Raw genomic sequence first — 12,985 nt, 5'->3', positions numbered from 1 at the left:
TGCAGAAGGTAGTGCATTCAGTCTTGCAAGCAAAATTGCTCAGGTGCATTTTGGAACTGTTAAGCCAAACATTGGAATTGTAAAACATGGAGGGATCCCCTTAAAGAGGGAAGACCCAAATCCTCAACAGATGGTGCTGTTTGCGTCTGTCTTCATAATTAATTCCTTGATGGTTTTACAAGCTGAAGGCCATCCTAGAGCAGTGATTACACCCTCTGAACGTTGTATAATATTCAGTTTTCCTTCTATTGCTTGGCTCCATGCACTCATGTAAAACAGTACGCTATTGGTCTCTGAGAAAAATATTTTGAGCTTCATGTTCAGAGGCAGAATCCAAGCTCTGGCTTCAACAGAATGCTGGCCCAATCCTAATCTGAAGGCAGTACTTGCCACATACTTCAGTATTCCACGTATCTGGTGTAAAAACTGTATTAGTGGTCGATCTGTGGTTTCATCTATTTTATGAATCTACACTGCTGCTCTGTACAGTATTTAGGGCATCACTTTGGTGTTAAAAACTGTAATTGCAGCTGTAAGGTATTGTCAGGGCTTTTTTTCAGCTGGAATGCAGTGGAACGGAGTTCCTGAACCTCTTGAAAAAGGTCACATGGCCGGTGGCCCCGCCCCCTGATCTCCAGACAGAGGGGAGTTTAGATTGCCCTCCATGCCACAGCGTGGGAAAATCCTCATTTTCGTTGAGGGTGATTTAAACTTTTAAAAACTCCCCCCTTGTTCCCGCTGACCCAAAGCGACATCATTGGCCTTAGGAGCATGTGTGCACTTTGCATGCACACAAGTGGTACCAGGGGCACCACCTCCCACCAAGAGTTGCCCCCTGTGCTGGCAACCCACTGAGTTCCACCACCACTTCTGCAAGAAAAAAAGCCCTGGGTATTGTTCACCTTTTCTATAGAAAAATCGCTTTATTGCTGCCCCGAGATACAATAATATAAAATAATAGGGACTTTGGAGGAAATATTTCAACTTTTTTCTTCTTTATGGACACATTTGCTTGTACGTACATATATCCACACAGCCTTCTCTCCTGTATGTTTGTTTAATGGAGGATACACCATACACACGCATTACAAAAATAACACAAAGACCTCAAAGCAACAGAGATTTGGGCAGCCTTGAGCCCATTCACTTCAATGTGCTTATGGTGCCTAAAGCTGTGTCAGAAAGCTCACATTAATCAGTCAAACTGAGACTGACCCTTTGGTAAAAGCATATGAATTTTAATAGTCTCCTGCGGAACGAGAGAGGTGGCCACACCACCTTCTCTTGGTGATCTAGGTCTCTCCACTCTGCTGCTATGTGGCCCCAGGTTTTCAGAACTGTTGCCAACTACATAACATAGATGCCAAGCCTCCACGCAAATACATCCCAGAAATCCAACAGATTTGCACAGTGGAAAATCTTGTCTCCCATACAGGCGGAAAGTGTCTCTTTTGCAAGGAAGATCTCGGCCCTTCAGGTGCTCACAGCAAGCGCATGCCACCTCTTCACCAGCTCCTTCGGCTTACTGATCATTTCATTCCAGTGTTCTAGTTCCTTGCCCCTGGTGTACATGAAAGGCCCAACGATCACACGGCCCAGTGAGGAGGTTTCTAAATGGAAGTGGGAGAAGGGTATAATTAATAGTCAATAGCCATATCACTTCCAATGGGCACACCCGAGGATCATTTGGATGTAATACGCCCAACATTGCCATTCTAAGCAGGGTTGCCTCTTTCTAAGCCTATGAGCTTCACTAGGCGTAGAGAGGCAGTAACTGTGCTTAGGCAGGCACTGCAAGTCTTCTGCACCCCATGAGCTGCAGAACACCTACAGCCAACACCAACTGTGTATGTAGCAGGTTCAATCCCTTCTTAACACGCTGCCTCTGCCTCCTGCTGAAGCTCCTTCCCCCACTCCTATTTCCCAGTACACCTTCCCTGGCTAAGGACCTGCCTCCTGCAGCCCAGTATCTCCTGATGCTGTCAGATGTCTTTCCGTGAATTCTTATGCTACATTTGAGTCCAACTTTTTGCCCCTTATTTATGGTCCGATCCCACTCTGCATGGGTGACTTGAGATCCAAGGGTCACATGAGACAGGCAAATGGAATGGTCATGGCCTATGCTAGCCTCAATACCTACCTGGGTGGATGAGTAATGAAACTCTTAAAATTGCTAAAGATAGTTGAGAAGCAAAAGGTGACAGAAATAGTGTTAGAATTCTAAACAGCTTTTCAGTGGCTTGCGTGCAGATACAAAAAGAACTATTACGGTAACCAATGCAGAGAATTAGAAGAACAACAACAACAACAACAACAACAACGAAAGAAAGAGAAAGACAAGAAAGAAAGATCAAGAAAATCAAGGGGAAATTCAAACCAAGGATAGGGATGCTGAAAGATGAACATGGAACTGAATTATCCAATCAGGACAAAATAAAGAAGAGATGGAAACAATACACTGAAGAACTACACAAAAGAGAAGAAAGGATGACAGACTCCTTCAAGGAAGAATCTTTTGGTGAAGAACCTGCAGTTGTAGGAAGTGAAGTGAATGCTAATCTCAAAACAATTGGAAGAAACAAATCACCAGGAGTAGATGGGATATCAATAGAGTTATTTCAAGCTACAGAAACTGTCCCTCCACATTTTAATAAAAATAGGCCAACAAATATGGAAAACAAAACAATGGCCCACAGACTGGAAACCCTCAATCTACATTCCAGTTATGGACAAGGAGATGCCAAAGATAGCAGCAACTATCGGACCATTGCATTAATTTCTCACACAAGCAAAGTAATGCTTAGAATTCTGCAACAAAGGCTCTTACCATATATGGAACAAGAAATGCCAGGTGTTCAAGCTGAATTCAGAAAAGGAAAAGGCACTAGAGATCATGTTGCAAATTTATTACAGTTAGTGGAGCACACCAGAGAATTTTAGGGAGGAAATCAGTTTGTGTTTTACAGCAAAGTCTTTGACTGTGTGGATCATGAAAAGCCATAGATGGTTTTAAAAGAAATGGGTGTGCAACAACGTCTGATTATTTTGATGTGCAACCTGTACTCTGGACAAGAGGCTAATTTTGGGATGGAATATGGGGAAACAGAATGGTTTCCAATTGGCAAAGGTTTCAGACAAGGATGAACATTATCTCCTTATCTATTTATTCTCTGTGCAGAATATATAATAACAACAACAACAACTGTAAGCAGTCAGCCTGGCCTCCGCCATCTTTTATAGCCATTTTAACATGGCTGCTTGTGATATTAAATGGCACCAGGCCTCTGGATTTAAAATGGCAGCTGTATTGCACCCAGCCAGAGAGCCTCCAGGTGACCATTGCTGAGTCCCACCCGGGAAACCCCAGCATGAATGGAATGCCGTGCAGGAATGCGGAGTGATTAAGAGGCAATTGGATTTACTATCCTTCCAACCCCAAAGGAATCCAGCGCAACAAAGGTCTCGCAGAGTCATCCCCACTTAACACATTCCTTTCCCTCCTTCCGTGATGAGATCTCCTGTCCTTGACTGAGGAGCTAATCAAATGACATTCATAAGTTTGTACAGTTGTTCCTGGGAAAGTACAGTCCCCACCTAAACTCATCAACTTAGCTTCGGTGGACTTCATTAACAAACTATCCCTTTTGTACAGCACTAGAACAAGTTTTGCATTTGCTTTCACATGCCCCGGCAGCTGCCAGTCAAGGTGATCAACCCTTTTGTCAAACCCAGGAACCGACCGTTGGAGCCTTTGTTCTAACGACTAGGTGGGCTCTTCCACCTCAGGGCACATTTTACCTATAACGGTAGGGCCCTGGCCCATTCAAATTGTGCACGCTTCCTGGCTGCTCCCTTAGGGTCGCTTCCCTAAGCCTCTCTATCTGTGTGCTACCAGGTTCCATCCACACGCTTACCGGATCCAAAGCGCTGTTCCCTTGAGGTTTGCTCTAAGCCTCTCGTTCTCCTGGCCGAGAACGCTGGACGTTTGAAGCTCCTCTCTTCTCCTGCGGACTGGACTGTTCTTCGGATAGGTAGATATACTTATTCTCTCTATTCCCAACTTCTGGCTAAGCTTCCTAGGACTCTGTGTGTGTGTGACCATTTTACCTCATAATTCTGTGTGTGTGTGTGCATGAAGTCATGGGACCAGGCCATAACGCATGGAGGAGGGAGAAGGACTTCCAGGCCATCAGGGAGATGCTGGACAGCCCCCTGGGGCGGGTGGAGGCGGAGCTCCTCTGTGAGGAATTCACCAGGATCCATCCACCCAGTAAGGACTTATTGCTGCATGTGCCCTCCCCAATGATGCACAGTGCCCCCCTCCCCAGCAAATTGGTTGCTGGCTGGTGAGTGGAGTAAATGAATCCTCCCCCTTCCTAAAACAGAGCACAGGGCCACACCTTCCATGAACCCCCTCCTTCTCCAGCTTCCTCCTGTTGTAAATATATTTCCCCCCCCCCCCAAATTCTCAGGGTGCGGAAATGAGCATTTGTTCCAACAGTAGACAAGAAGAGGAAGCTTTTTGCCCTGCAGCAGGTCCATGACGTGGTCCTGAGGGTGAGAGACAGGCTATTCTGGGAAAAGAGGTGGTGAAACTCAGTGGGTTGCCTTCAGGAAAATGGTCACATGACTGGTGGCCCCGCCCCTGATCTAGGCGTGCGTGGAGGGCAATCTAAACTCCCCTCTGTCTGGAGATCAGGGGCCGGGGCCACCAGCCATGTGACCATTTTCAAGAGGTTCCGGAACTCCGTTCCCCCGCATTCCAGCTGAAAAAAAAAGCCCTGCCTGTAACTGTTATTCCTCAAGTGGTCTTCTGTGCAGGCACACATCCCTCCCTCCTGCCCTGCTGTGTACTCTCTGGAACCTGAGTTTCTGGGGGGGTCTCTGGTAGCAGCATGGAGAAGGGAATAGTGCCCCTTCTCCTGCTCATGTGATGCTTTTAGCGGGAAAGCGCTGAAGAGGAGGGGTGCTCCTAGTTTTCTAGAGAGCTCTGGAAATCTCCATGGCTGGCTTGCATGTGCACAGTCCCAATGTGTGCCTGCACAGAAGACCACTTGACAAACAACAGTTACAGGTAAGTGCAGCCCTGTTTTGCACATGTCAGTGGAACAGCCATGAACAGTAAGAGCTGACAATGTGAGAACACCCATTCACTCTGCATGCTTGTAGGAGGGCAGGAGAGAAACTTCTGGGCCACAAGGGAGCAGTCTGGCCAGACCACCTCCTTCTTGGCCCAGTGCTCCTGAGGTTCGGTCTTGGGCAATTCTTAAGATTCCACAAGTTAGTCCCTAACCACGTCCTCTGCCCAATCCTCTCTCCAGTTCCTACTGGAGCTCTGCAGTAAATGCAAGTGAGGCCCAAGCCCTCGACTGCTCAGTGTATCTTAGCCCTGGTATCCCTTACCACAATGCCGCAGGTGACATTGCTGCCCACACACTCCCCTACCCTCGTCTGGATGACAGTGGAGATGCTGGCCGCCATATGTGCCTTCTCACCTGGCTATGGAACAGAGCCTGGTGGTAGCTGGCCAGGCAGGACTTCTCACCCTCTCTAATGCTGGTAGCCCCTCCCCAAAGCCTTCAGGTTGCCACTAAAGTGCAATTAGTGAGAGGTACCCACGCTGTGCATTTGTGCTGATCTGAAGGTTTGACGTGAAGTGCACAGTCCTCTCCAAAGCTCGGAACTGTGCCTCCACATGCCTCCTGGGTGCATTATACGTAAGTACTACGTTCCAGCCCACTGAGGTGCAAGGAGGGATCATGTGCCAGGGGTTCGCAGCAGAGCAGCCAGCAGCAGCCCATGTTCTCCACTATGCTGAAGGATCAGCTATCAAGAGCAACTATCTTGCCAATGAAGCAAGTGGCGTTCTTGGTTGCCTGCCTGAGCCCACCCTGAGGCACTCTACCGCCTGCAACACCAGACCTCTCAGTCCGGGATGCCTGGCACCGCTTGGCTACTGGAGCCCAGAGGAAAGAGAGCTGCAGATGGAGGCTGGGAAATGACTCATCCCTGCCCCCCCCCGGTGGCCAGTGACTGGGCAGCCACTTGACCAGTATCACATCTCTCTCCCTGAAGAAGTACCACTGGGTGGTGCTTCTTCAAATGGCTCCTCAGCCCAGAAGTGAAAAGATGAGCAAGCTTTCTCCCCTGGCTCGCCCTGACTCTGCAGAGCTGAGGCATAGTGGGGGTCCTCTGTTTTCTGGAAGTCGTTCCATACTGCAGAGGTTGTGGTGCGGCCTCTTTGTCCACTTTCCTCAATGGGTGCCTGTCAAGCAACCTCCTATGAGGTGCTTGGGGAAGACACAGTGTCTGGCAGGGACAGGAGGGGCTGCTGGGAGGGTTGAGGGGTGATGTCCTTAAGGAGCAGATCCACCTCTGCCACATGCCCATGGCTCCTCTTCCCACCTAGGGACCGCTGGACCCCCACAGGAATGTGAGAAGGGGCATAAGCGAAGGACCCCCTCCTCTAGCCCTTCCGGAAGCCTCTGCATTTCTAGGTTGACTACCAGCTTGACTTCCTCTGTGTCAGTGCTAAGCATCACACCAGACGACTGCTCCCCCTGGTCCTCTGGCTGCTGCTCAGTCAGCAGCGGCAGACTCAGTTGTGCCCGGCAGTAGCAATGCCATTCCAGGGGCCGCTGCTCCTCGGCCACCCATAGAGGTGCCTGCAGGCTGCTCTGCTGTCAGCCTTGGCACACGTGGAGGGAAAATCAGAGGCCTCCCCCTCTGCCTCCCAGCACCCCTCCATCTCTTAGTACCCTTGAGCAAATGCTGCACCCCAGGACCCCTCTCCAGTGGCCTGTCTCTCATGGTGCGTGCTGATAGTGTTCTTCTTCTCAAAGGGTGCTGGAATACCCCTACCGACATGCAACCTAAGGTTGCTAAAGCCTAGGTTCACCTTAACTCCAATGTTGTCTGCCTGATGTGTTTGTGATGGTCCTGTCTATTGACTGTTCACACTCAAGGGAACCTGCTGAACAACATTGGTATGGTACTACCTAGGAGACCAGTTTGGTTCAAACTGAGTCCACCTAAATAGTACTTTACGGGATCCTCTGGCCTCCTCCCAGTCCCCTGAAGATCGTGTGGTGGTGATGTAGCCGGGCCACTTTATTAGATCTCGGGAGGGTGGGAATTCCTTTCCCTCCTACTCCTCCTTCCCCTAACTTAACATACACACAGTATTTTCAGAAGGAACATAAAAACAAGAAAAGGAGCCAGAGAGGAACTCAGAGATACCTGAAAGCAAAGAGGCTCCAGAACATCGGCTCCAGGTCGTCACTCACTGATGCAGTTGCAGGAACAGGGAGGGACCGCTCCAAGCCAACTATGTCACTGTCTTTATAGGTTCTTCTTTCCCTGTATTCCAAAGCTAATAGGCAGAGAGGACCCAACCGGCAGGGAGCCATTGCCATTGCCCAGGTTGCGTTCCCCTTGCCAAAACCACACATATTCCCCCCCTCCCACTCCAATCAAGTTAAATTAACAGAACATTAACAAATCCAATGGGATCATGCTCTTAGGACCTGATTGACAGGGAGACGATGCCATTGCCCAGGAAGCGCCAAACAAAAAAGGTGCTCATGCCCACCATGCAGAGTGCTGCAGTGCTTCCCTGCTGTGTTGCCACTGCATGGCTAAAAAGTGAAACAAAACACACTAACTTTTCGGGGTAGTGGGGAAGCATTACAACTTCTTTTCCTAGATTCGGTTCAGCATTCCTGAAGGTGCTTTAATGAAATGAAACAGTGAATTCCGGTTGTATTTCCAGCTCATTAGTTTTGCGTATCTCTGATGACTGTCAGGTCCAGTGTATATCTAAACTGTACTGACTCCATTTTCTAATGCTTCTAGTGTTTGAGTGTTTTCTTCCCAGGTGCACCAGTTCCCAGGCAGCATTCCCACCGGAGGAGACTGTTTTGTCTAACACCGTTCCACCAAGCATTGGCCTTGAAGGAGAGCAGCTTCCCAGGACTGAGAGATGTTGTTTTGAGAACTGTGGGGGGAGGCTGATCCAGATGGGTATTGTTACTCTGTATCTTATGCTTGCTCTTCATTGGTAACAATGATCATGTACCATCCTGATTCTCCTATTCAGGACAGTGGACTATAATGGACCTTTTCTGCAGTAAAGTTTCCTTTTCCAAACAATGGACTTGTGTTTGCTTCTAAAGGGAACCCTGTAGTGAGTGCCTTATTTAGCCACAGTCTGACATTTTGTTACCAATCATGTCTGAGTCGGGCCCAGCGGAATCCAAGGTTGTCCCGGACAGGGATCCTTTGTTTGATCCGTATGCGTCTCCCGACAATCAACCTGTGCAACCCGTGCAAGCCCAAGACTCCCAGGAGCTGGGAGCAGCCGGGAACGGAACCGGAGCCTCCACTTCCACCCCGCCTCTCATCGAACTCAGTACTCGGGACGAGACCGAAGCCGACCTCGGGGCAAGGCCGAAAGCGACCGCTCTCCCCTTGATTTCGGTACCCACCCCGTCGGAGTGGGGAGCCAGACCCCGAGAAACCAGAGAGCGTCGGGCAGGTGGACTCCATCCACGAGTTTCGATGGAAGGGCGCCGAAGCCTAGGAACCGTCCCGGAGCTAGACAGCAGCCAACCATGGCGATATTGGAACAGGACGTTCGAGCAGACGGAGGGGGACACGTCTCGCCGCGGCGCCCTGAGTTGGGATTACTCCGAACTTGCTCCGTGGAAAGGGCCAACGGAGGTCCCTGAACAAAGGTGGGAGCAGATACAAGGTCGCACCTATGCGGTGGATACCAGCATCTCGGCCGTGACGGGTATGGCCAAGGGAATTCTAGCCGCGAGATCGAGAGTCGTCCAAGGGGACCCTCCTCCTTGGGGCCCCTTTTCCCCGGTGAGTGCAACGAATGAAGGTTCCATAAGCGAGCAACCGGGGCCAAGTCGAATGCAACAGTTAGAAGCTAAACTGATGGATATGGAAGAAAGTTTGGCTCATGCCATCCATTTAATTTCGGCAATGGGAGCAGGGGAAAGACTGTCTCCTGAAGAGATGGCGATACAGATAGCTACCCTCCAAAGTGTCATCTCCTATCCGGTGGAGGATGTCCAGCAGCGGCCGTCACCTACCGGCGAAGGGGGCACCTATCCTGGCGAATCGGGAGAGCAACCCAAGGAACTTCCCGCACAGCAGGAAATTCCACCGAGAAGGGATGACCCGGTTGAGCCACCTGGAGAGACCCCCACCGAACCTCCTAACCAGGGAGGGGATGCGCCGCCAGACGAGACTCCCGTTGAGAGGCCTACGGAAGGGGAAGAAAAGCCAAGTGATACACCGGTGATACCCCCTCTTACTTCTCCTATAACGGTCCGGCCGGACCAAGCGGGAGCACACGCGGCTCCATCCGAGGAGGAAGCCCCTCGTCAACCGCGAGACACTGTCCCCGTCGGGCAACCTACGGGAGACGGTCTAACAGCGCCAAGAGGCCAGCCGCTGCTTCCCAGATTAACAACGCCCGGAGGGGCAAGCCCGCGCGGCCTTCCACCTGTTCAACCCTCGCCGCTGCGGCCCCTCTCACCTCGACCGCAGCTCATACCGTTGCAGCAGCCCCAGGACCAGCCCGTCTTACCACCCCCGAACCAACGGGGACGGCCTGCACCACTACGACACCTCCAACCCCCTCCTCAGCGGCCGATCTCCATTCAACCACACCAACCTCCTCCACCTCGACAGCTACCGCCAACGCCTCCCGTGTTACCAGCCAGACCGAGACTGCCGCCTCCTGCTCGCCCGCCACTGCAGCCTCCAGCCCAACCAAGACCAACCCCGACAGCGCAACCACGGCAACCTCCGCCAGCACCGCCGGTCCAACCTCCGCCCGCACAGCCAGCCCAACCCCAGCCGGCACCGCCGGTTCAACCGCCGCCAGTACAGCCGGCACCGTTGCCCCGACCGAGACTCCAGTTACCTCCTCCCGTGCCTCAGGCGCAACTAAGACTGCCGATGGACTTCTACCCAGCGCCTGCTCCGAGACAAGAACTCCCGATGGGCTGGGTGAAGCTGGAAGCCACCTTCGATGGGGATCCCTCCAAATTGGGATTTTTCTTAGTACAAGTGGTACAGTTTTTCAACCGATGGGGGCACCTTTTCGGCAGTGAGGCCAGTCAAATCGAACATCTTGGATCTCGTTTACAGGGCAAAGCAGCAGATTGGTATGTAGGACTATACAATGTCGGGGCCCCAGAACTCGATACTCTCCAGGGGTTAGTGGATGCTATCCGAGCGCAATATGAAGACCCCTTAGAAGAAACCAGGGCCCGAACAGAATTGCAAGCCATCAAACAAGGCAGCATGTCAGCAAGAGACTATGTCACAAAATTCCGGCAATTAGCAGCCAAGTGCCCTAGGTGTGAGGAGTCCACCAAGATTATTCTGTTCAAACAAGGCCTTAACCCGAGACTTTTGGACAGAGCCCTCATGCAAGACAATCCCCCCACGTTGTTAGGGTGGATCCAACTTGTTTGCGAAGTAGAGAATCGCATTTTGGAAGTCCGTTTGGTTGAACAACAACAACAAATGGGACAAAGAAGACCATTGACCTTACAGAGGGGAACACGGGGAGCTAGCTACGCCACCCGTGGAGCGAGAGATGCTAGATGGCAACAAGGGCTGTGTTTGCAATGCGGACAGGCTGGTCACTTTGCAGCACAATGCCCTTACCGGCCTGTGCAAAGACCTCCGCTCCAATTACGGCGTCCAACCCTTGCTCCGTTTCCTACGCTCCAACGCCCGACTCCAGCACCACGAGCAAATAGAGGCCGCGGCGCTTCCCAAAGGCCAGCCTCGGAGAGAGGGCTGGAAGCGGAAGAAGTCATGGAATACGATCCCGCTTCCCCAACCGCAGAAGCCAATCCAGAAAGTCCCCAGTCGGGAAACGAAATGGATCTGTCGTGAAAGGACCCAAACGACAGATCCGCCCTAAGCCCGTCCCTGCACGGAACCGGCCGCCTGGGTCCATCTTATTCATGCCAGTGACTCTAATCAACCCAGAGAGGAAGATGCACATTCGGGTGCAAGCTCTTATTGACTCGGGCTGCTCAAGAGACATCATCGCCCCTGCTCTAGTCAATGGACTAGTCCTACCAACTCGGGATCTACAAAATCCAGTAATCTTTGAGCAAATGGATGGTACCAACATGAATCCTGTAACAACTGAAACCATCCCAGTGATCACAGGCATGGGACAACATTGGGAAAAGAGGTCCTTTGTCATCAGCTCTACTGCCAAGTACCCGTTAATTCTAGGCAGCAAATGGCTATGTGATCACAATCCCTACATAGACTGGGCACAAGGATGTATTACCTTCAGTCATACCAACTGCAAAAATCACCGTTGGAATCAAAACTGGGGCGAAGATCCAACTCATAAAGAAAAGGCCCTTCTCACCCAAGAAGAAGTCAACCAAATACCCGAACCGTACTGGCCTTTTCTAAATGCTTTCTCTGAAGAGGAAGCAGATACTCTACCCCCGCACCGACGAACGGACTGTGCGGTAGAAATTTTACCCGGAGCCTCACTGCCCAAAGGACGACTTTATCCCATGAGTCTCCATGAACGCGAAGAGCTCCGGAAATTCATTGACACCAACCTCCAACGAGGGTTCATCCGCCCAGCCGCTAGCCCCCACGCCGCTCCAGTCCTCTTCGTGAAAAAGAAGGATGGGGGACTTCAACTGTGCACAGATTTCCGAGGCTTGAATGCAGTGTCCACCAACAACGTCTATCCTATACCGCTCATCCGAGACCTTCTCAACGTCGTGGCCCAAGGTAAGATCTTTACGAAATTAGATCTAAAGGATGCTTACTTCCACGTTCGTATCAAGGCAGGGGATGAGTGGAAAACCGCTTTCAATACGCCCCTCGGACAATATGAATACTTAGTTATGCCTTTTGGTTTGACGGGAGCCCCGTCTGTATTCATGTCCATGATAAACGAAGTTCTACACGAATTTCTGTACAAAGGGGTGGTGGTGTACCTTGATGATGTGTTAATTTACTCGGACACCGAGGAAGAACATATTCAAACGGTACGAAAAGTCTTAGCCACCCTAATGAAGAATAAGCTACCCATCAAACTGTCCAAATGTGAATTCCATAAAACCGAACTCACTTACCTCGGGTATTGTATCTCCCAAGAAGGTCTGAAAATGGATCCAGCCAAAATACAGGCGATCCAGGACTGGCAGACACCCACCACCCGTAAAGAACTACAATCCTTCCTGGGTTTTGCCAACTTCTATAGAGACTTCATAGCAAATTTCGCCCAAATCACGCTCCCTTTAACAGACTTGCTGAAAACCAAAGATAAAGGGGACCAAGCTAAAAAACCCTCTGCCAAACTGCAATGGACCCCCGATTGCCAAACGGCCTTCGATTGTCTAAAAAAGCAATTTGTAACAGAACCCATCCTCTCCCACCCCAACGAACAATCCCCTTTCATAGTACAGGTCGACGCCAGCGATACGGCGATAGGGGGGGTTTTACTGCAGAAGGGGGAGGATGGTAGGCTGCGGCCTTGTGCTTTCTTGTCTAGGAAATTTTCGGAGGCGGAAAGGAATTGGAATGTGTGGGAGAAGGAGGCCTTTGCAGTAAAAGCGGCCCTTACTAACTGGAGACATTGGCTGGAGGGGGCGCGATACCCTTTCGAGGTCTGGACGGATCATAAAAATCTGGAGGCCCTCCGAAGCCCACGCAGACTGAATGCCAAGCAATTGCGATGGGCGGAATTCTTTTCCAAATTCAACTTCACTCTAAATTATCTCCCGGGCAAAACTAACTTTTTGGCAGACGCCCTATCGCGCATGCCCCAACATAAGAGCAAACGGGAGGAGACTGTCGACACTGTCTTCTCGCCTACGCAACTTGGGGGCGTGGTGACTACTCGCAGCCGTGCCAAGCAGCCCCTCCCGGCCAACCAAGAGTGGAAATCGAAACTTAAAACTGAAGTGGA

At 50.8% G+C, this 12,985-nt stretch overlaps 1 protein-coding gene across 3 annotated transcripts in view; it reads right to left on the bottom strand.

Moving 5' to 3' along the window:
* Nucleotides 1-1,217: 1,217 nt before the first annotated feature.
* LOC129332308 (synaptotagmin-15-like) overlaps nucleotides 1,218-12,985 on the bottom strand; it is a 38,551-nt gene continuing 26,783 nt past the window's right edge. For all 3 annotated transcript variants that reach the window (XM_054983329.1, XM_054983331.1, XM_054983332.1), the window contains exon 8: nucleotides 1,218-1,610. In XM_054983329.1, the coding sequence (XP_054839304.1) occupies nucleotides 1,474-1,610 (137 nt within the window). In that variant the 3' untranslated portion in view covers nucleotides 1,218-1,473. The remainder of the gene's footprint in view (nucleotides 1,611-12,985) is intronic.

The sequence above is a fragment of the Eublepharis macularius genome, chromosome 6 (assembly GCF_028583425.1).
Source record: "Eublepharis macularius isolate TG4126 chromosome 6, MPM_Emac_v1.0, whole genome shotgun sequence".
In the NCBI taxonomy this organism is placed as follows: Eukaryota; Metazoa; Chordata; class Lepidosauria; order Squamata; family Eublepharidae; genus Eublepharis; species Eublepharis macularius.
This window is presented reverse-complemented; position numbering and strand designations above follow the sequence as displayed.